A 20502-nucleotide genomic window follows, 5' to 3' on the forward strand; every position below is an offset into this window, starting at 1 on the left:
GACTACTTTCTCCAGTCAGCACATTTAGGAATCCATATCCTCTGATGGTATGTTTGATTGGATTGATAATAGGTAATTTTTTAGATTATACTATTCAGAATAGCATATTGAACAGTGAATCCAAACTTTTTTGTCTTATTGGAATATGTTATTTCTAAGGATTTTGAGAGTTTACTATTCTAATAAGACAAACATATTTTTAATTTGATTATTCTAACTATTTTTATTTTGTAACCAAACATACGCTGAGGTGATAGAATATTTCTGTTTGGATCACGGCCATCCGATCAGAAATAATTACACGGGGCTGCTTTAATAAATAATTGTGCGAGTTCTGATTGGACGGTCCAGATCCAAACAGAAATTTCGGTTACCTTATATGAATATATGATACGAATTTCATATTTAGTAAATTCTCAGGATAGTCACAGCGAAACGAAACGAAGTAACATGATATTTTAAAACCCAGGGCGAAATGAGCTGGGTTTCCAATTTTTGTGGGCCTGATCAATCAATCCTCTCTGGGCCGGGCTGAGATTTATAATGGAATCCTGACCTCTCCTATTTCCCCTTTAACAAATATATTAAGTCCACGAGTCACCATGTCAATCGCACTTGACACTCACAGTCAGTCACTCATAAATGTATAAAATATTCCCAAAACACCTCCGTTTTTATGAAGAAAAACAAAATGAGTTTTTTTTTTTTTTTCTCTTTCTACGATCCTTCCTGCATATATGAATTTTGGTAAATCATTTTATGATTTTTTGTTTAAATTCAGTCTTTTCTTTTCCTACCATCCTTCCTACATTTATGGATTTTTTTTTTTAAAAGAACAACAAAACAAAACAGCAAAAGTTTTACCAAACAATGGGAATAACCAATCATTTACTGATTTACCATTAAAAACATTATTTCATAATCCTATCGTGCGCCTTCTCATTGCTTATGCCGAGTACAATCTGTTACAAGAAGTAACTTCTTTTATTCTTTTTTTTTTTTTTGAAATGACCGGGCGGAGGCTGCCAGGGTAATATTAGAACAAATAAAGATATACAGGGTTACAACGTCCTACCAACTATATCGGATCTCCTACTGAGAATCCAAACAGCAAAACCATCATGCAGAAAAGCCCCTGTAAAACTTATCAATTAGCACCGAACCAAAAAGAGTAAAACTGATAAAGGAAATGAGGCGAGATAACAAAATCTCAAGTCACTCATCATTGCTTTCTTATTTCATAACTTGTCTATCTGAAATTCGACTAGCTGATCTTCCCAAGTACCGTCTTCCATATATATATTTCTCATAAAAAGATACCTCATTATTTGCTTTAGCCGCAATTCCTGACATGCTTCTTGTTCCAAAGTGCCCCTAGGATAAAAATCACAAGTTAGATTCATTTTGTTTTTCACCCAGTGAAATTTACGGCTGTTAATTTTAAACTTTAACAGGTGAAGGAATTAGAGAAATATCGCACAACCATGAAGCATCTGCTGATATCTCTGACCATTCTTCTCTTTGACAACTATCACAAGAAAATATCAAGAATATTGACTATATGACTCGATCTAGAATACCACTGAGACAAATTCTCTTCTTTACATCGAAAGAATCCAAAGATTAAAGCTGTGTCTACAACAATGTATAATGTAAAGGCAAAGATTCGTAGAGAAAAGTTAGAAGGTCGATCAATGATTCAATATTTATTTGAAGAACCAGGAGAAAGTGGGTTCAAGTATGATGTTTTACACGATGAAGGTGATACTCTTACGCATCTTTTTTTCAAACATTCTATGTGAATTTCTCTGGTTAAGAATTTATCAAATGTTTTTATTATGAATTGTACCCACAAAACAAATAAGTATAAGATGTCACTTCTTGATGTTGTTGGAGTCTTATGCTTTTTTTTTTGAAAAAAAGGCAGAATTGCCCATCCATTAATAGAAAAGAAAGTCTTACAATAAGAACTGACATAAAAACGTGCAACTGGAGCACGTGCAAACTAACCTCAGGCAATCCACAAATGGACCCAACAAACAAAAGTATCGAAAAGGCTCTAACAAGTGAGCCAATCAACATAATGTCACAAGCAAAAGTATCGAAAAGCCATATTTATTACAAGCAAGCAATTAAAAGAACTACTAAGCAACTGTGGCATGTTTTTCTTTTTTTTTTGGTATCTTTCATGACCCTTAGGCCTAACTGTGGCATGTGAAAGTGATCAATCAATGCGCAAGTGCTTAGTCAGCAATCAATAGCGGCACCATTGGGGTGGTGGCAGCAGGGGGCCGGTCCAGGGAACTCAGCGGCAAAGGGGATAGGCTTTGAAGTGGCACCATGTCCAAATCCTCAGGAGTCCAAATAGCAATCTGTACCTTTCGCCTTTTAGCCCCTGACCAATAGTCCAATAAAGAGCAAATTAGTACAATTAGTTGTCTAATAGATGGCACACTTTTGTTATCAAAACAAACAGAGTTTCTAACGCGCCATATAGTCCAACAAACAGCACTAACAACCATGATCATAGCTTCCCTTTGAGGGAGAGGTAAAGACAGGGCCAATTGTTGAATATCATCCAAAGAAGTCCAATTACAGTAGTATTGTTGGAATTGACCCATCCAAAACCAGATTTGAGATAAGTAAGGACATGTAAAGAAAAGGTGTAGGGAGGATTCGTCTTCGGTATGACAAAAGTGACATAGAGTATCCCCTTGCCATTTCTTTTTACGCAATACAAGTTTAGTAAGAATTTTGTTTCGAAACAATAACCACATAAACATTTCTACTTTGAGAGGTACTAAATTTAGCCACCACAATAATGCAAATTGGTCATGTTCTCCTCTAAAAGAGAGAAATTTGTAGAGGGAAGCAGTAGTGAATTGGTGCGTGGAATCCCATTTCCATAAGAGGGAATCTGGATTGTCTGTAAGTGTATATGAATGAATAATTGCAAGGATTGCGTGCCATTCTAAAAGGAGAATGCCATGGAGAGATCGTCGAAATCTCACCACAGCACCCTTTGAGTCAATCACAACCTGTACACAGAGAGAGGGGTTAGTGCATAAAGCAAAAAGCTGAGGATAGACAATAGAAAGAGGGCATTGAGAGTGCCAAGTATCCAACCAAAAGCTTGTTGTCTGTCCATTCCCTAATTTATAAGTGCAGCTCAATTGTCCAATATATTGCAGTTTAGAAATCTCCCTCCAAAAATGTGACATGTTGGATGGATTAGTGTGGGGGCCATATTTAATAAGGATCAATTGTTTCCAAAGACCTGAAAATTGGGGGTTATGTAATTTCCACCACCATTTAACCAATAATGAGATGTTCATGACGTGTAAATCTTTAACTCCTAGACCACCAAATTCCTTGGGATAACAAACTAAAGACCAATTAATCAATGAATATTTTTTACGGGGGCCAGCATGACCTTGCCAAAGAAAGCGACGACGAATCCTATCAATTTGATGTCTGATTTTTACAGGGAGTTTATAAAGGGACAACATGTAGAGGGGAACAGCCGAAAGGACAGAATTGACCAGAGTTATTCGCCCCCCAATAGAGAGCAAATTACCTACCCAACCCTGCAATTTCTTAGCAACTTTGTCTAAAATGTAGCCCCAATCACTTAGAGCAAGTTTTTTATCATTGAGAGGAACCCCCAAATATTTCAAAGGTAATTTAGCTACTTTACAACCAAACAGGCCAGCAAGAAGCTCTCCATCAGAGAGGGACATATGTAAAGGAATTAATTCTGTTTTTTGAAAATTAATCTTGATACCTGACATAGCTTCAAAACTAAACATTGTCCATAGAGCAAATTCGATGTTAGTAGGAGTTGGGCCCAGAAAGAGAATCGTATCGTCGGCATAATGGCAATTAGTGACACTATTGCCATCAGCCAGCCGGGGGCCAAGACCTTGGATTCTACCAGCGTTTCTGCCTTTATGAAACATTTTGCAAAGTACATCACCTACTAATAAAAATAGAAAAGGGGATAATGGGTCCCCCTGGCGGACCCCTCGCTGACAGGGGAAATAAGAAGACAGGTTACCATTAATATTAATACAAGTACAACTACTATACAACAATTGTGAAATCCAAAAAATCCATTTATGATCGAATCCTCTAGTGAGCAGCACCTCAATTAGAAAGGACCAATTAACTTTGTCATAAGCTTTTTCTAGATCAAGTTTAATCACAGCACCTTGTTCTTTCGTTTGTCTACAAGAGTGAAGAATTTCATGACTCAATACGACATTATCTAAAATGTAACGGCCTTTAACAAAGGCAGCTTGAGTAGGGTCAATAAGCCTATGCATAAGAGGTTCAAGTCGCAAAGTCAGCAACTTGGAAATAATCTTCATACTACAATTAACTAGACTTATTGGGCGATACTGTTTAATAGTGGAAACATCCTTTTCTTTAGGTATAAGGCAAACTACAGCTTGATTAAGATAATCTAACGATAGCCTATGATCAATAAAAGCAGCCACTAAACTGTATATATCACTTTGCACAATTTCCCAAAAATGTTGATAAAAACCAAAAGGTATACCATCAGGTCCAGGGGCACCGGTCTGGTCTGAGGAGAATACTGCAAATTTAATTTCTTCCTTAGAAAAAGGGCGTGTGAGGCAAGAGTTTTCAACAGAAGTAACTTGGTCACTATTATCCCAAAAATCAGTGTGTAAAGATGCCCCTTTAACCCCACGAACACCTAAGATGCTTTGATAATACTCAACTATATGATTTTCAATCGAAGGAAGGTGATCAGTCATTTGCCCTTGAACTTCCATGTGTAAAATGGATTGTTTTTTAAATCTGTTGGTGGCACATTTGTGAAAATATTTGGTATTGGAATCTCCCTCATCCAACCACTTTTGTTTGGATCGTTCTTTCCAATATGTTTCCTCTTCCTCATAGATGGTATTAAGGGTGAGTTGGCACTGTTGCCATTGAAGGCATTCCTCATCAGAGAGGTCTCTCAATTCTTTAATCACTTCTAATTTTTCTAATTCTTCAAGGGCATACTTTTTTAGTCTTTTTTTTCCCCTTTATGGTTTTTAGACCATCCCTCAATTTTTTGTGTGAGAAATTTTATTTTTTTATGCCAACTCAAACCAATATCACCTTGTAAAGGAAATTCGGGCCACCATTTTTCAATGAGCCTATTAAATTCAGGGTCAGATAACCAAAGGTTGTCAAATCTGAAAAAAATTTTAGTAGCAGGGGGTTTATGTTTCGTGTTCAAGAGCAAAGGACAATGATCCGAACCAAATTGGGAAAGGTCTTTAACAAAGCAAAATTCATAATTGTTATCCCAATCTAAAGAGCCAAAAAATCTATCTAAGAGAGCAAAATGAGTACCATTTGTCCAAGTAAATTGTCTCTGCTGTAATCTATACTCTATCAGATGCGAATCATGTACAAAGTCATTAAATTTTCTACTCAATCGGACATTAAAATTCTGCCCCAATTTTTCACTACGTGAGCGAATGCTATTGAAATCACCACTGACTAACCACAAGCCGGGCCAACTAAGGCGGATATGTGTTAATTCATCCCAAAACAAAGATTTTAGAGTTACAAGGACAGGTCCATATACAATAGTGAACATCCAAACAATGCTATCAGATCTATTTTTCAATGCAATACTAAGTGAGAATTGACGCCTAACTACAAAAAGTACCTCTACTAAGTCACTATCACACCCAAATAAAATACCACCTGAGTTGCCTATCGAGGGCAGCCAATGCCAAGTATCAAGTTTAGTGAATATAGAGTTAAGAATCCTATTAGAAAAATCCTCTTTTTTGGTTTCTTGAATAGCCAGAATATCAACCGAATGTTGTGTTATCAAATCAGCTAGAATATTACGTTTCCTACAGGCATTCATGCCTCGAATATTCCAATTCAGAATATTCATTTAACCAAACAAGTAAGACCCATGTTAGTATCTAACAGAACAGAGTGATCCGTATCTTTAGTCAAGGCTAAAGCTTGGGTTAACACAACCTCAAAAGAAGGTCTAGGACTAGCTCGCATATTCTCAATAATAAAATCCCGTTGGGAGTCAGAAGTACCCAAAGAAATCTTATAAACATCAAACAAAGCAGCAATCTCATAATTGGTCAGCCTAGTAAACGGAAAAGCATCAAGTAAAGAGTTACCTTTAACGGGGACTTCCTCCAGATGTTTCTCACGAGCTCTCTTCATGGCCATGATCAGAACTGAGGTATTGAATCCTTGGATTTTCAAGAGGCGAGTGCTCTTCCGAACATGACTGGGACTAGGCACTGAGAGGACCGGCACAGAAGGGGGAGGGCTAGAGCCTCCCACGAGCACGCGATTCGCTGAGCGGTGGACTTCAATTTCTTTCAGCACCTCATCAAAGGACTCCCCGTCACTGTACATCTCTTCATCCCCAGGTGGGTCAAGGGTGTAGGTGTCATTTGTCAGTTGTGTACCAGCTGCAGGTGAGACTTGCACTTCTGACTCCAATGGAGGCAGTACCACGGGGGCTGGAACTGGCTGCAATATTGTGGCAGCAGTTGCTGAGGATGGTTGAGCAGGCAATGTAGGCTCGACTGGCAGCAAGGGAGAGGTCTGCACTACCATATCTGGACCTGCCTGAGATACAGGGGCAGGAGGAGGGTTGGTCGAGTCAGGTAAGCTGATCGGGTGCTGGACTAGTACCAATGGGGGAGGAGGTGTGGAGGTTAAGGTGGTCAGTTGGGAAGAGGGTGGAGGAGGGGCCTGAGGTGGGTCGGAGGTAGAGGAGGGGCCAGTACCGGAGGAGCTAGACCCAGGCCCAGAGGGGGGTTGGTTGGGTGGTCCAGATGGACGAGGTTTCCACGCACCACCTTCAGATCGAGGCCTTTTTGGATTGAAGTATGAGCCCGCCTGTTCGCGTTCAATCTCAAATAAGATATCATATCGAGAGACATGACCGCTAGCATCTTTGTACATGATCCAGTGAGATTCCGGAAGCAATTTCGGGTCACAGATACCAATCTTCAATCGGGCTGCGCGCCAATCGCGGTAATGTTCTGTAGCAGGGTCTTGATCCAGAAGAATCGCACCAAAATCTTCAACCAGCTTTTCAAACTCATGAGTTTGCCAAAGCATCATCGGAAACCCCCTTACTTTAATCCAAATCGGAATCATGCGCATACCTTGAGCATAGCTCGGATCCCACTCCTGGATTGGTATATCTCGGTTCTCTAGACGGAGGGTGTGGTGCGTCAAGACAGAGTCGAGCCAGTGCTGAGAAGGAGCGAGAATGAGATAGCGAAAATCATCAAAAACTCGAACAATCCATTCGTGCTGTGACTGGGGACCGCTCATCTTGTACAAGGCAGCAGTAACTCTTTCCGGTCCCCATCGTTCCACATCAGACAACAGAAAACTCATTTTGAAGGCTGCTTCCAGGTTGTCGCTAGCAGCTGTAGCATGAAAGGTACGGATAGCAGGTCTGACTGGGGTAAAGGGAGGCATCACGAGCAGATCTGGGGGATCAACCTGTGTGGGAGGATTGGAGGAGGTGGTAGGAAAGGAGGCCGGTGGAAGAGGTGTAGGAAGAATGGGAGGAGTGGTGGAAACAGTATCGGTGGTGGAGGCGAGGGGGGAGGGTGCAATGATCGGCGAAGTAGCAACTGGAGGTGAGGTCGCAACGATCGGAGGGGTAGGATGCGCCGATCGGAGCGATCTACACTGAGAGGATCGGTGACCGAGGCGGTGACAGGCAAAGCACACCACGGCGTTGCGGCAAGCGGGGGCAAGATGTCCCTTGGATCCACACCGAAAGCACCAAGGGGATGAAGGAGAAGAAAGGCGACGCAGTTCCGCCATTTTTAACCTAGCGGACTCTAAACTAACGGGACGCCTCGGTGGATCCATGGGCTTGTGCATCACAGCGCGCGCAACAGGAGGTACAGTGAGAACGGCCTGTTTATAAGGCCCAGATCCAGGAGGCGCCATGAAAGCCTGTAAGGCCGAAGTGAGAGCCTGAATAGAGGGGGCTAAGTCCCGCACCAGCTGGGAATGCGGAGGATCCATCCTGGATCCAGTCTGAGGAGGAAGACAAGAGGGAGAGAAGTGTAGAAGAAGAAAGGAAGAGAATCGCCTTCAGATCGCCTTCAGATCGCCTTCCTAATGCAGAGGATCGCTCTTTTCTGTCCCCTCTGTCTAAGTTTTTGGAGTCTTATGCTTTAACATCTCTTTTTATAATGGTTGTGCGTTTCTAAAGAATAAAAGAGAAAAAGATTTCACATGGACACTAAATGTGTTTAAAAATGTTATTTCAAAAGAGACTCAATCTTCGATCACAGTGTCAGATAGACAACAAACGTTTACAAATGCATTAAATGTGATATTTTCAGCTACTGCACATCTTTTTTTTTATGTGGCACATAGAAAAGAACGTGATGACAAATTGTCGAAAAGACTTTGATTTCAAAGAGGAATATTATATTTTTATATTTATCTGAAACACGGTAGTTTATTCTTCAATCGAAGCAAAATTTGATTAAAGTTGGTTGAAACTTCAATCACTTTATAAAGATAAAACCACTATAATTTGTTACACAAGAAAGGTATTATTTATTGTTTTAATATATTTATAATTTTATATGAAATATTATTTTACATCTAAATGTTTAAAACATTCTATTAACAGTTTGTGGGAATTGGTAATAATTTAAATCATTTATGAATTGACAATGGCACGAAAAAAAAAAGTTTATCGGGAGAAAATAATATAATTATGATTCTTCGATTTACCTTTTTTTTTTCCTTTCATGTTTTGTTTGTCAATTTCTTTTGAATTTGCGTTAATCTTAATTAATAAATGTTAATAAATCGCTTAATCGATGACAAATATTACATATAAAAATGCGTGTCCAGGTCTATACGCTATATTCTCCATTTCCCTATCTGAAAAGTATATATATTATATTGTAATTGTAATCATTTGTTACTTCATCTATTTGGAATGTATCCTTTTTAATAAATGCTCGCGGGTCCTACAGAAATTAAAAAATCTCTCACCTCAGTTTTGTAGAAAAGAAAAAAAAAAAAAACTGTCAAAATTGGGTCCCGATCCCCTAAAATAATTTAATTTTTGGGTTTTGGATCGGGACCGTTCGATTCGACTCCGTTGCTCGAAATCGTCTCAGAATTCGAATCCGTCGCTTGAGATGTGTGTGCTCCCTTGAAAATAGATTGTTGCGGATTCGAAGACAGATCCAGTCTAAAATCTAATTCTTCACTTAACTGAATTCGTTAAAATTGGCACCCAGTAGTCTGAAACTCCGGATCCAACTTAAATTTTGAGTTTGGATACGGATTATCCGATTATGATCTGGATCAATCCAATCTAAATTAATGTACAATATATGATTAACAATAGAATTGTTTTGTTTTTTATTCATATCCTAATTACCAGACTATGTTATACCTGACCGTTCACTCGTTCAGCCTACAACAATATATTAAATATATTAAGGAAAAATTATATCGGACATGATTGGTCTTCAGATTTGTGTTTAATGTTCTGTAAATTATTAAAAGTGTGCAGGTATAAATACTATCGCATAAGAAAGTTTTGCATAAAACTTTTACAGATTGCAATGCAAATGAAATAAAAAAATTAGGGAAAACTTGAAAGCATATTCTTTTAAAATTTCTGAATCGAATATCTTCCCTTTAAAATTTCATATTTTGCCCTTTTAAAATAATAAATCTGGTAACACAAAAGTTCCCGATTTTTTTATTTATATCCAAAAAATGTATAAATTTAAAAAACTAACCAAACCACTTGTTTATTTCAGAAACTACCCAAACCGGAAAAAAATTTTCTGGTTTCAATACCAATTTCCGGAAATTGGATCCTAAATCCGGAATAATTTTTTCCGGATATAGGATTTTTTTTTTAGGAAATTTTTATTTTCCGAATTTTTATTTTCGGATTCTTTTTTTTTATTTTTCAGTTTTTATTTATAATTTACTTATTTTTTGTATTGAAGTATTACAAATATTTAATATATTTTTTAAAAATAGATGGAATACTATATTAAATATTTGTAATACTTCAATACAAAAAATAAATAAATTATAAATAAAAACTGAAAAATAAAAAAATAATCCGAAAAAAAAAATCCTAAATCCGGAAAAAATTATTCATGATTTAGGAAAAAAAAAAAAGAAATCATAAATCCGGAAAAAATTATTCCGGATTTAGGATCAAATTTCCGGAAATTGGTATTGAAACCGGAAATTTTTTTTCCAGTTTGGGTAGTTTTCGAAATAAACAAGCGGATTGGTTAATTTTTTAAATTTATATGTTTTTTTGGATATAAATAAAAAAATCGGCAAAAGTTCCATAGTTGAGATTCTAAAATCTAAATTACATACATTTACGATTTACTCCCTATCAGTAAATACAAAAACCCTTTTAACCCTCTCTTCCTTACAATTATGTTTCATCCTTTTTATTGTAATTAGCACTGTCAGATGAGGAATTTTTATTTATTTATACAGATTATTAAAAAAGCGATAGAGAGAAATACTACATTGATTAGTTGTTACTTGTTAGACTCATAGAAAGATGAGTATTTTTTCGGTCTAGTTGGATCCAAACTTTTTTCAATATACAAACGGAATGCCTCTAATTTAGTTTTCTTCTCCTCCACACGGTGAGCCCCACCTCTTCTCTATACTCTCTCTTTTTTCTCGACTTTTTCCGAACTTTCTAAGATTTTTTGAAAATTGTCTGTAAAATAAACTAAACAACACAAGTGCAACAGGTGAAAACTAAATTACTAAATTAAAGGGTAATATGATCCGCTACACAGACGAACTAAGGACTGTTCATCGAAGAAAGCATAAACGATGAAACATGTTTGCGTTAACTGCGCATATCAGGTGTGGATCCCACAAATTTTGATAGAGAAGAAGAAAAATTCTCTTAATATAGGCAACTTATCCGTATTCTTCCCAAGCAGCTGGAGGAGAAGAAAAAAATTGGACCGATACCACTTTAACCGTAAAAATGCTTCTCATTTTTCTTTTTCTTTTTTGACTGAAAACCTGTAAGCAGTTTCATTGAAAAAGTTACAAAATAGCTGTTATATAAAATTAGACAACTAGTGTCTGTGAAAAACACATAGCTAAACAAAATAAAAAACACACAGGTTATATAGGGGTGTTCATTGGGTCCGGTTTATTCGGTTTTGAACCGAACTGAATTAGTTTGATTTTTTCAGTTTAATGGTTCGGTTCGGTTCGGTTTGGAAAATTTCAAAACTGAAATAACTGAACCAACCGAACTTTTATATATTATGAATTTGATCCGAACCGACTCGATTTATTTCTTAATACTCCGGTTTATTTCTTAATCAATTGTTTTATATACTTCGGTTTATTTCTTAATATTTTAGTTTATTTCTTAATACCCGGTTTATTTCTTAATATACTTTGATTTATTATAAATCAATTGTTTTAAATAAAAAAAATTAATATATTTCAGTTTAATCCGAAAAAACTGAAATAAAACTTTGGTTCAGTTCGGTTGCAATGCTAATTCGGTTTGGTTCGGTTCTATTTTTAAAACCGAATTATAACTTTGGTTTGCCAAGTTCAGTTTTGTTTCAACCGAACTGAACCGATGAACACCCCTAGGGGATGCGCATCTGGTGGATGCAAATTGATCATCCTTGCTTGATTAGAGTGATACGAGCCTAGCGATAGTGCCCTTTGTACTCACATCATAGCCAAGAAGGCATTGAACTCACAACCAGACTGGAAACTGAATTGATCGGACCAGGACAGTCACCTATCAGCAGAGCAGGCACTGAATCAAACCAAACTGGGAACTAAATTAACCAGTCCAGGACAGTCACCTCGAAACAGAAAAAGAAGAAGAAGAGGCAGAAAATAGCACAAAACAACACATAACATCATTATCACAAAAACAAACATTTATTGCCTAACTGAACATTTATTCTTATATATATATATATATATATATGGGATCGACTAACAGTCCCCCTACTTTAGTTTCCTATCTGTCCCCCGCACTAAAAGACAAAAAAAAATAGTTAAAACGTGCTAACTACCATCAAAGAGCAAGATTAATGCTATTTTATTAATAGTCAAAACGTATAGTATTCATACCTACGAATTTATAGTAGTCATACTTATTATCAGAACCATTCGTCATATGTAAACACAAGCTGGAGGGGACCAGTAACGACCAGGGGGACCGCTGACGTCTTGTGACAGCCTGGATTGGGGACCGCAATCGTCTGAAAGTGACATTTGTCAAGATTGGGGACCACTACAGCGAATCTATATATTATTCATATCTAAATAAAGAAGTATTCATATCTAAACAAATAAAGTATTCATACTGACGATTACGAAGTATTCATACATGTTTGAAATAATTTATACAATTCAAAATTCAAAGTCAGATTCATCTCTCTCACCCCACCTCTTCCAAAAAGTATTCATACATGTTCGAAATAATTTATACAATTCAAAATTCATTGTCAGATTCATCTCTCTCACCCCACCTCTTCCAAGAAGTATTCATATCTAACATGAAGTATACATATCTAACAAATGAAGTATTCATATCTAACTAATGAAGTACTCAATATCTAACAAATGAAATATTCATATATATAACTATTCATATCTAACTAATGAAGTATTCACACATGACACTAACAATATTCACATCTGACACTAATAATATTCACACCTGCCCAGATTGGGACCAATAAATATTCTCAACAGACTAGTATGCATATCTAAAACAATGAAGTATTCATATCTAACTAAAGAATTATTCATACTGACGATTACGAAGTATTCATACATGTTCGAAATAATTTATACAATTCAAAATTCAAAGTCAGATTCATCTCTCTCATCCCACCTCTTCCAAGAAGTATTCATATGTAACATGAAGTATGCATATCTAACAACTGAAGTATTCATATATAACTAATAAAGTATTCATATGTTGCACTGTGACAACCTTCGCTGGGCTAGCATGGACCCCCTCCAATTGTGCACCACGCTCTCCCCGCCGAATCTCGGCGGTGCACCACTCTCTCCTCGCCGAATCTCAATGGCGCACCACGCTCTCCTTGTCGGATCTCGACGGTGCACTATGCTCTCCTCGCCGGATCTCGACGGTGCACCACGCCGAGAAAGAGAAAAGGCAGAGGTCGTGAAGGACATGAAGAGGCGGAGGCCGTGAAGGCCGTGAAGAGCGTGAATATGATTTTGTTTTTTTTTTAATCAGAAGAGAGAGGAGTCAAGTACAATTGACTTTGCATATTAATGATAATCAGTGTTGCAAAATGCGGTGTGCGGAAGGTATGCGGAAGGGCACCGCATACCGCATATACGGTATGCGGCCGCATATGCGGATTTTTATGCGGACTAATATATGCGGATTTTAAAATAAGAATTCGTATATAATTTGTATATAATCTCACAACAAAAATAAAAATAGAAACATAAATGTGAAATAGTGAATAGCTGTAGTCAACATATCAGTTATCACAGGCCACAACTCACAAGTCAGTTATCACACAACTCAGTTATCACAGCATAATACATAAATTTCATAGCATACAAACATAATGCGGTTCTATGCGGCCGCATATGCGGAACCGCATAGAACCGCATATGCGGAACCGCATATTAGACCGCATATGTTTTTTCCTATGCGGTTTCCAACCGCATACGCATATGCGGCCGCATAGAACCGCATTTTGCAACACTGATGATAATAGGTTGTTAGGGGGACTAATAAGGGACTAATCAGGGGGACTAAAATCTTTACTCTATATATATAGAGAGAGAGAGATGAGCTACGGTGAGCTATGGAATAAAATGCGTTTGTACTCCACACCGTATTTTCATTTTGAAAGTCCAAACAACCGATCCGAACCGTTAGATGTGATCTCCGTATTGAAATGTGCTTGGAGACCAAATTTTACATTTTTTGAAATTTGTTTACTATTTATTAAGCAATTTTGAAAATTGTTGTTTTGTTGTGAACAATAAAAAAAAAATTTATGGACCATCGGATCAGCGATTTTCAAAATTGCTTAATAAATAGTAAACAAATTTCAAAAAATGTAAAATTTGGTCTCCAAGCACATTTAAATATGGAGATCATGTTGGGCGGTTCGGATCGGTCGTTTGGATTTTCAAAATAAAAATATAGTGCCATGGAGCACCAACTCATTTTACTCCATGGCTCACCGTAGCCCTTCTCTCTCTCTCTATATATATATATATAAAGTAATTAGATGTACAACTCGTTCCACCCACTCTTCCATTGCCAAAGAGAAAAGGAAGAGCTCAATGGAAGGGAAGAAAAAGTGAACCGCTAGTATCGGAGAATAAAAACCCCCAAAAGGATAATGCGAAGAGCGATGACCAAATCCACAAAGCAGAAGAATCAAAGAATGATTGCTAAATCTGCTAGATGGAAGCACCGGCTCGAACAGCAATGGACGAATGAGCAGTGGTCACATTCACTAGGTGGAAGCACAAAAAACGGTAACCAGATCCACTAGACAGAAGCACTGACTTAAATGGAAAAGATGAATAGGAGGAAGGTATAGAGGAAGTGGAGGAGAAGAGGCGAGTTTTTTTTTTTTTTTTTTCGGGGGGGGAGGGGTTTTTTTCGCCGCTTCTCATTTTTCTATGGACCTAACAACTGAGATACTCTTTATCATTTTTTTTTTTATAATTCCTTCATATAAAAAATAATCCCACATGAAAGAGACCGAAAGACGAGAAATGTCAAGATTTTTTTATAAAAGAATCCAATCTCAATTTTTTTAAATTACATATCGAGATTTTTATTCAGAATAAAAAAAAAAGATATTATGTATGTGGATGGAAAATATCTAATTTTGACATTTTGAAAGTTACATAGGAGAGTTGTTTATTTAGAAGGATAAATATAATATTTATAAATTTAAAAAGTATTTTTTTAAGAGGAGAGTTCCAATACCTCATGTTTTTCATACCTCATTATGTCTCATATTTTATATCTTCGTTTTCAAAGTCTAAACTATCGACCTGAACTGCTCAACTTGATATCCATATTAAAATATGTTTAGAGATCAAATTTTATAATTTTTTTAAAAAAATTTACTATTTTTTCAAATAGGTGCAAAATCATTGTAAATTTTTGTGGGCCTGAGCAATGAATCCTCTCCGGGCTGGGCTGAGATTTATAATGGAATCCTGACCTCTCCTATTCCCCCTTTTAACAAATATTGGAAGTCCACGAGTCCACCATGTCAATCGCATCGACACTCAGTCACTCACAAATGTGAAAAATACAAGTCCGTATTCCGCAATGCATGTTTAGTTGCGGTTCATTACCATATAAAATTACACATGCATGAAAATTTCAACCTAACAAAAAAATTTCCTAAATTCCGTAAGGTTTTAACAGATACTCCTACATAACTCCCAAAACAACACCGTTTTAATCTAGAAAAAAAATCAGTTTTTTTTTTCCTCTTCCCTCTTCCTACGATCCTTCCTGCATATATGAATTTTGGTAAATCATTTTATGATTTTTTTTTTTTGTTTAAATTCAGTTTTTTCTTTTCCTACTATCCTTCCTACATTTATGAATTTTGGTAAATCATTTTATGATTTTATTTTTAAAAGAACAACATAACAGCAAAAGTTTTATCAAACTATGGGAATAACAAATCATTTACTGATTTACCATTAAAAAACTTATTTCATAAACCTATCATGCGCCTTCTCATAGCATTGCTTATGCTGAGTACAATCTGTTACAAGGAGTCATATTTTTTTGGGGGGTATTAAGAGTAACTTATTCACTGAACAAAATCTGAAGTCACTCATCATTGCTTTCTTATCTGAAATTCGACAAGGTGATCTTCCCAAGTACCGTCTTCGATATATCTCTCATAAAAAGAGACCTCATTATTTGCTTTAACTGCAATTCCTGACATGCTTCTTGTTCCATAGTGCCCCTAGGATAAAAATCACAAGTTAGATTCATTTTACTTTTCATTTAGCCATTCGAAGGCTTCACACAACAAATCAAAAGCTATTTCTTTCCCCTGTAAACTGTTCTTATTAGGGAAAATGGAACAAACATTAATCCCCCCTCAATTCATGTGCTTCTTAGTTGTTTATGTTAGGTTTTACGATCTGGTCCATCTGTTTTTCTTAATCTGATTTCAAATGCTACTATTTGAATTTACATTTTTACAGTGATCATAATATTTTAACCCTTATATGAAACATATTCACGTAAAATCTTACTGTTGCAAACCTGTTACGAAAATAGAAATGTCACATAGACTTGTCAATCAGATGGATTACTCTAACAAGAAGTGCAAATACTCAAATTGGGCTATTAGAGATGTGAAATCATACTCCTCTCACTTTAAAAAATTTATGCGGTGACCACTAATCTATAATTCTATACTCAAAACCATCTTGCTCCAGTACCATTTCAACCAACCGGTAGCTGAAAAGTATACTATATCATTAAAAAATAATGACTGTCTTGCTGTGAACCGATTTCAACCAACTGGTAGCTGAGAAATATAGAATACCATTAAAGATAATGAGAGTTCCCATGTCTACATTTTTTGTGCCTGCACTATACCACCATTTTATAAGTTCAATAGTTTACATATCAATTCAAAGTGCCACTACTTATTTTGACAATCCTAACAAAGAATTTTCAAAAAAAGATTAAATAAATTGGAAATTCAAATGTAAATTTAGAGATATGGTATTGGACATATAGATAGTCTAACTATCAAATTTCATGCAATTTAAGCATTGTTAGATGATGCATCAAGGATCGTTCATTTCAGACCACATGAATTTCAAATCACTCGATGTACAATGATACGTGGAGAATATAGGTCATATTCATAATGTTGGATTTCAAATTCAAGGTTTATTTGTAAAAAATTTCAAGATTGTCAGAATAAAGCATTGTCAAGTGATCCTCTCTGGCTCTCATTAGATATAGATCACATCTAATAGTTTGTCTTTAACTTATTTTATGTTAATTTTATTTTACTGAACTTGTAAATAGTTTGCCTTTTAACTTACCCATTCTGTGTCAAGGTCTACGTATATAGAACTCAGCGCATACTCCCACTCAGGATTACAACCCGTTATAGGCAACATATCTCTATCTGCTTTTACTTTATCTCCCATCAGCTCTCGTACCATGTCCTTCAGAGGTATCTCCTTGTCGCCTTGAGTCTTTAAAAATTCTTCGACTTTGCTTCGCAAAAGCTCTGACTAAAATAAGAAAGATCTTGAATTAGATTTGTAAACTGATGACGAGCACAACATAAAAGAAAACTCTTCATAGAAAATTGTCTAAATGCCAGCAAAGTTATGCAATTGTAAAAAGAGTGAGGCTATGGTACTATGCATAGCGCAGATTGGTCCGTACTATGGATCAATAACTTCATTTTCAAAGTTCAAAGAGTCAAACTGAACTGTTCAACATGATCTCTATATGAAAATGTATTTACATACTAAATTTTACATTGTTTAGAATTTTTTTACTGTTTTTTTAGATAGGTAGAAAACCACTACTTTGAATGGTCTAGAATGTTTAGATCAAGTGATTTTCTACCAATCTAAGAAAATAGTGAAAAAGATCTAAAGAATGTAAAATTTGATCTACAAGTACATTTTCATTTGAAGATCATATTGAACAGTTTGGATTAACTGTTTGGACTTTGAAAATGAAAACATTGATCCATAATAAGGACAAATCTGCAGTATGCGTAGTACCAGGGCCTCAGTCTTGTAAAAAAAAATTGAAATATACAAAGGCCGTTTTGGCCATTTCCCGAGGGAAGAAGCATTATTCATAAAAAAATTGAAGTTCTAATTTAAACAGAAATAGAGCAAAGATATATTAATTTTGCTACCTTTGGCCAAGGACTATCTAGACTAGCATTGGAAAGCACATGAATGCCCGGGTTAACTGTCTCAATTGTAGGCTCGCCCTCAGGCCGATTGGATACAAAAACCATGGTCTTTGAGCAAAGATCGGCAACTACCAAGTTAAACGGGTTGTATGAATCTGCTTCCTTTGCTATTTCTTCAGCAAATTCCATGGGGGTTTGTTGACTCTGTGAATTTCATCATGAAAGTAATTAAGCAACCGTTTGTATTAAAAAACAGCAGATTTTGCAACTGTAAAAATGGATAAAGTTTTAAGAAGGCTCTCATAGATCTCTTTTTCAAAGAGCTGAAAACATGTGGTTGGGTTCACATCCAGTGCGGTACTCTACCATGTAGAATGAGATTTGCATCGGCCGTTTTTAACCTGGCACGAATATCAAAGTGGACCCCACAATCCAAATAGGCATAAATCGGCTAGGAGTTATCCTCTCCCTGTTGTACCGCAAATTCGGATTACCCCCAGAACCGTATGTAGAATTATCAAATCCAGACCGTTCTTTAACTGTATCGCGAATCTCAAAAAGGACCACCTATGTCTAAATAGGCACCGGATTCCAATCGCTCAGCTGGGAGTTCGCGAACTCATATTGTACTCAGTCCAGTACCTGGGACGATATGGAGTCGCTGTACGCAGGGGATACCCCATGTGGCTTGGGTTAGGTTGGCACCAATTCGGGTAAAGGTAAAAAAATATTATTTTGGGTTTGGTTTAGTACCAGTTAAAAATCAAGGCATTTTGGGTATTTAAAGATTCTGAATGAAGGAGCTGGTATATTTTCTATTTTGCAAATGTATACTGACTGATGTTAGCTGGTTTTAGTTTCCTTTGGGGAACTTGGAATAGGATTCTGAAACGAATTGCATATTTTCCCCGCAAAAACCTCAAAATTGGATAGTTTCCCTCTCAAATTTTTAAATTGATATATATGATAGCGTACCTACAATACAGTACTCGGTAGAAAGTAAGAAGAGCAATTAATGTGCGGACCTTGAGAAATTTGACAGGCAAATGGCCCCTTGATTTGGCACCAGGAAAACGAGATTCAGGTTCTCTAAAATTGGTAACAAACGCAATTCGACCACCTCTTGAGCAACCCAGCCATGTGCCTCCTCCCAATTCATCTCTTCCTGCCAACAAATCCTCTTCCCCCTCCCCCCACCACTCCATCGGCCTCGTCGGCCTTCATCAGGCAAAAAATTAAAAATTAAGAAATTTACTAAATTGCAGTTCAGTATCTGAGAAATGATGGTACCTGTCGTGGAATTCATCTCTGTTGAGCAGCAGGAGAAACTGGTGAGAAGCGTGCGATTGCCAGATCCATGCAGCGATGCACATGCCTCTCCTTGCTCTCAGTTTTCTCTATTCGAGATTTCTATGCTTATCAATTGGAAGCGAGCAACAATAGGTTGGTACTGCACTGTAGTTTAAGGTGTTTTACTGGGATAACTTTTTGTTTTTGAGAAGTCGAATTTCTCTCGTTGTGCAGTCAATGCTGACAATTTTAAATTAGTTTTACTGGAATTCATATCACCTGAGTTAACTCAAATTTTGAGTTCAGATCAGAACCGTCGATCAGCTTTAGCACGTTTTATATTTAAGGAGCACCGGTTCACCTCGGACCTAATTAGTCAGATTCTGATCGGACGGTCTGATCTAATCTGATTAGAATATTATCTAACCAATCTGATATGAATCGTTCCTACAATAATTCCCGTCAAGCAAGCGGGTGATATTGAAGTTTTTCCCCAGCAAAAAAATAAAAAATAAAAAATTGCAATGGGGTGAAATAAGTAACAGATTGCAACACGCCGCGTAAGCTCGGGTCCAACCAGGCTTACTTTTGTCAGGTCTGTTTCAAGAACCTGTCAGGCTTTTTTTTGTTTTTTGGGCCATAATTTTAAGTCCTCCCATCACAAAAGATTTTCTGTGAACAAACCAAATTGGCCTCTATCTCACAAGTCATAATAGACAATTTTCTGTGAAATCCTTATATGATAAATTGACAAACGTACGAGATGGAGACCTTATTGATAAGATTTGGGAGCCAAGGTTATCTCTTAAGATGAAGAGTTTAGTTGTCTGGTTACTGATAAACAATAGAATTTGAGCAAAATATATTTTGGTAAAGAGAGGATGGACAACGAGAGTGCGAGAAATAAAAGTTGGTTCTGTTTATGAAGGAAATGAAGGATTTATATGATTTCTCATCCTAAGATGCCTCTATATACAACAACATATTTAACTTTGGCTACAGATTTCTGCGGAGTTACTCTTTGAGAATGAGGTCAATTGATCTCTATTTATATTTTTTTTAAATTTTATACTTATACTTAATTTTTTATATAGTTTATAGTAAAATGCCACTTATACTGAAAAATTAATTCTCATTCGTAATATGAAAATTTTATATGATTATCTCTGCTCGGTTTGACTTCTATAATTATAAAGTTTGGCTCTACCCCTAA

At 36.5% G+C, this 20502-nt stretch overlaps 1 protein-coding gene across 2 annotated transcripts; it reads right to left on the reverse strand.

The window, feature by feature from the left end:
* Positions 1–1178: 1178 nt before the first annotated feature.
* On the reverse strand, positions 1179–19531 carry LOC144558504 (uncharacterized). 2 transcript variants are annotated; one of them, XM_078307342.1, is made up of 5 exons: positions 19290–19519; positions 19025–19217; positions 18000–18203; positions 17161–17355; positions 1179–1374 (listed from the first exon to the last, which is right to left on the reverse strand). In XM_078307342.1, exons 1-5 carry the CDS (start codon positions 19370–19372, stop codon positions 1234–1236), a joined length of 816 nt encoding a protein of 271 aa, XP_078163468.1. In that variant the 5' UTR covers positions 19373–19519; the 3' UTR covers positions 1179–1233. The 2 variants fall into 2 exon arrangements, with proteins under 2 accessions (XP_078163468.1, XP_078163469.1); XM_078307343.1 differs by lacking the exon at positions 1179–1374 and adding an exon at positions 15884–16058 and having other exon boundaries at positions 19290–19531.
* Positions 19532–20502: the final 971 nt, after the last annotated feature.

This window comes from Carex rostrata, chromosome 8 (genome assembly GCF_964058835.1).
Source record: "Carex rostrata chromosome 8, lpCarRost1.2, whole genome shotgun sequence".
Lineage (NCBI taxonomy): Eukaryota > Viridiplantae > Streptophyta > Magnoliopsida > Poales > Cyperaceae > Carex > Carex rostrata.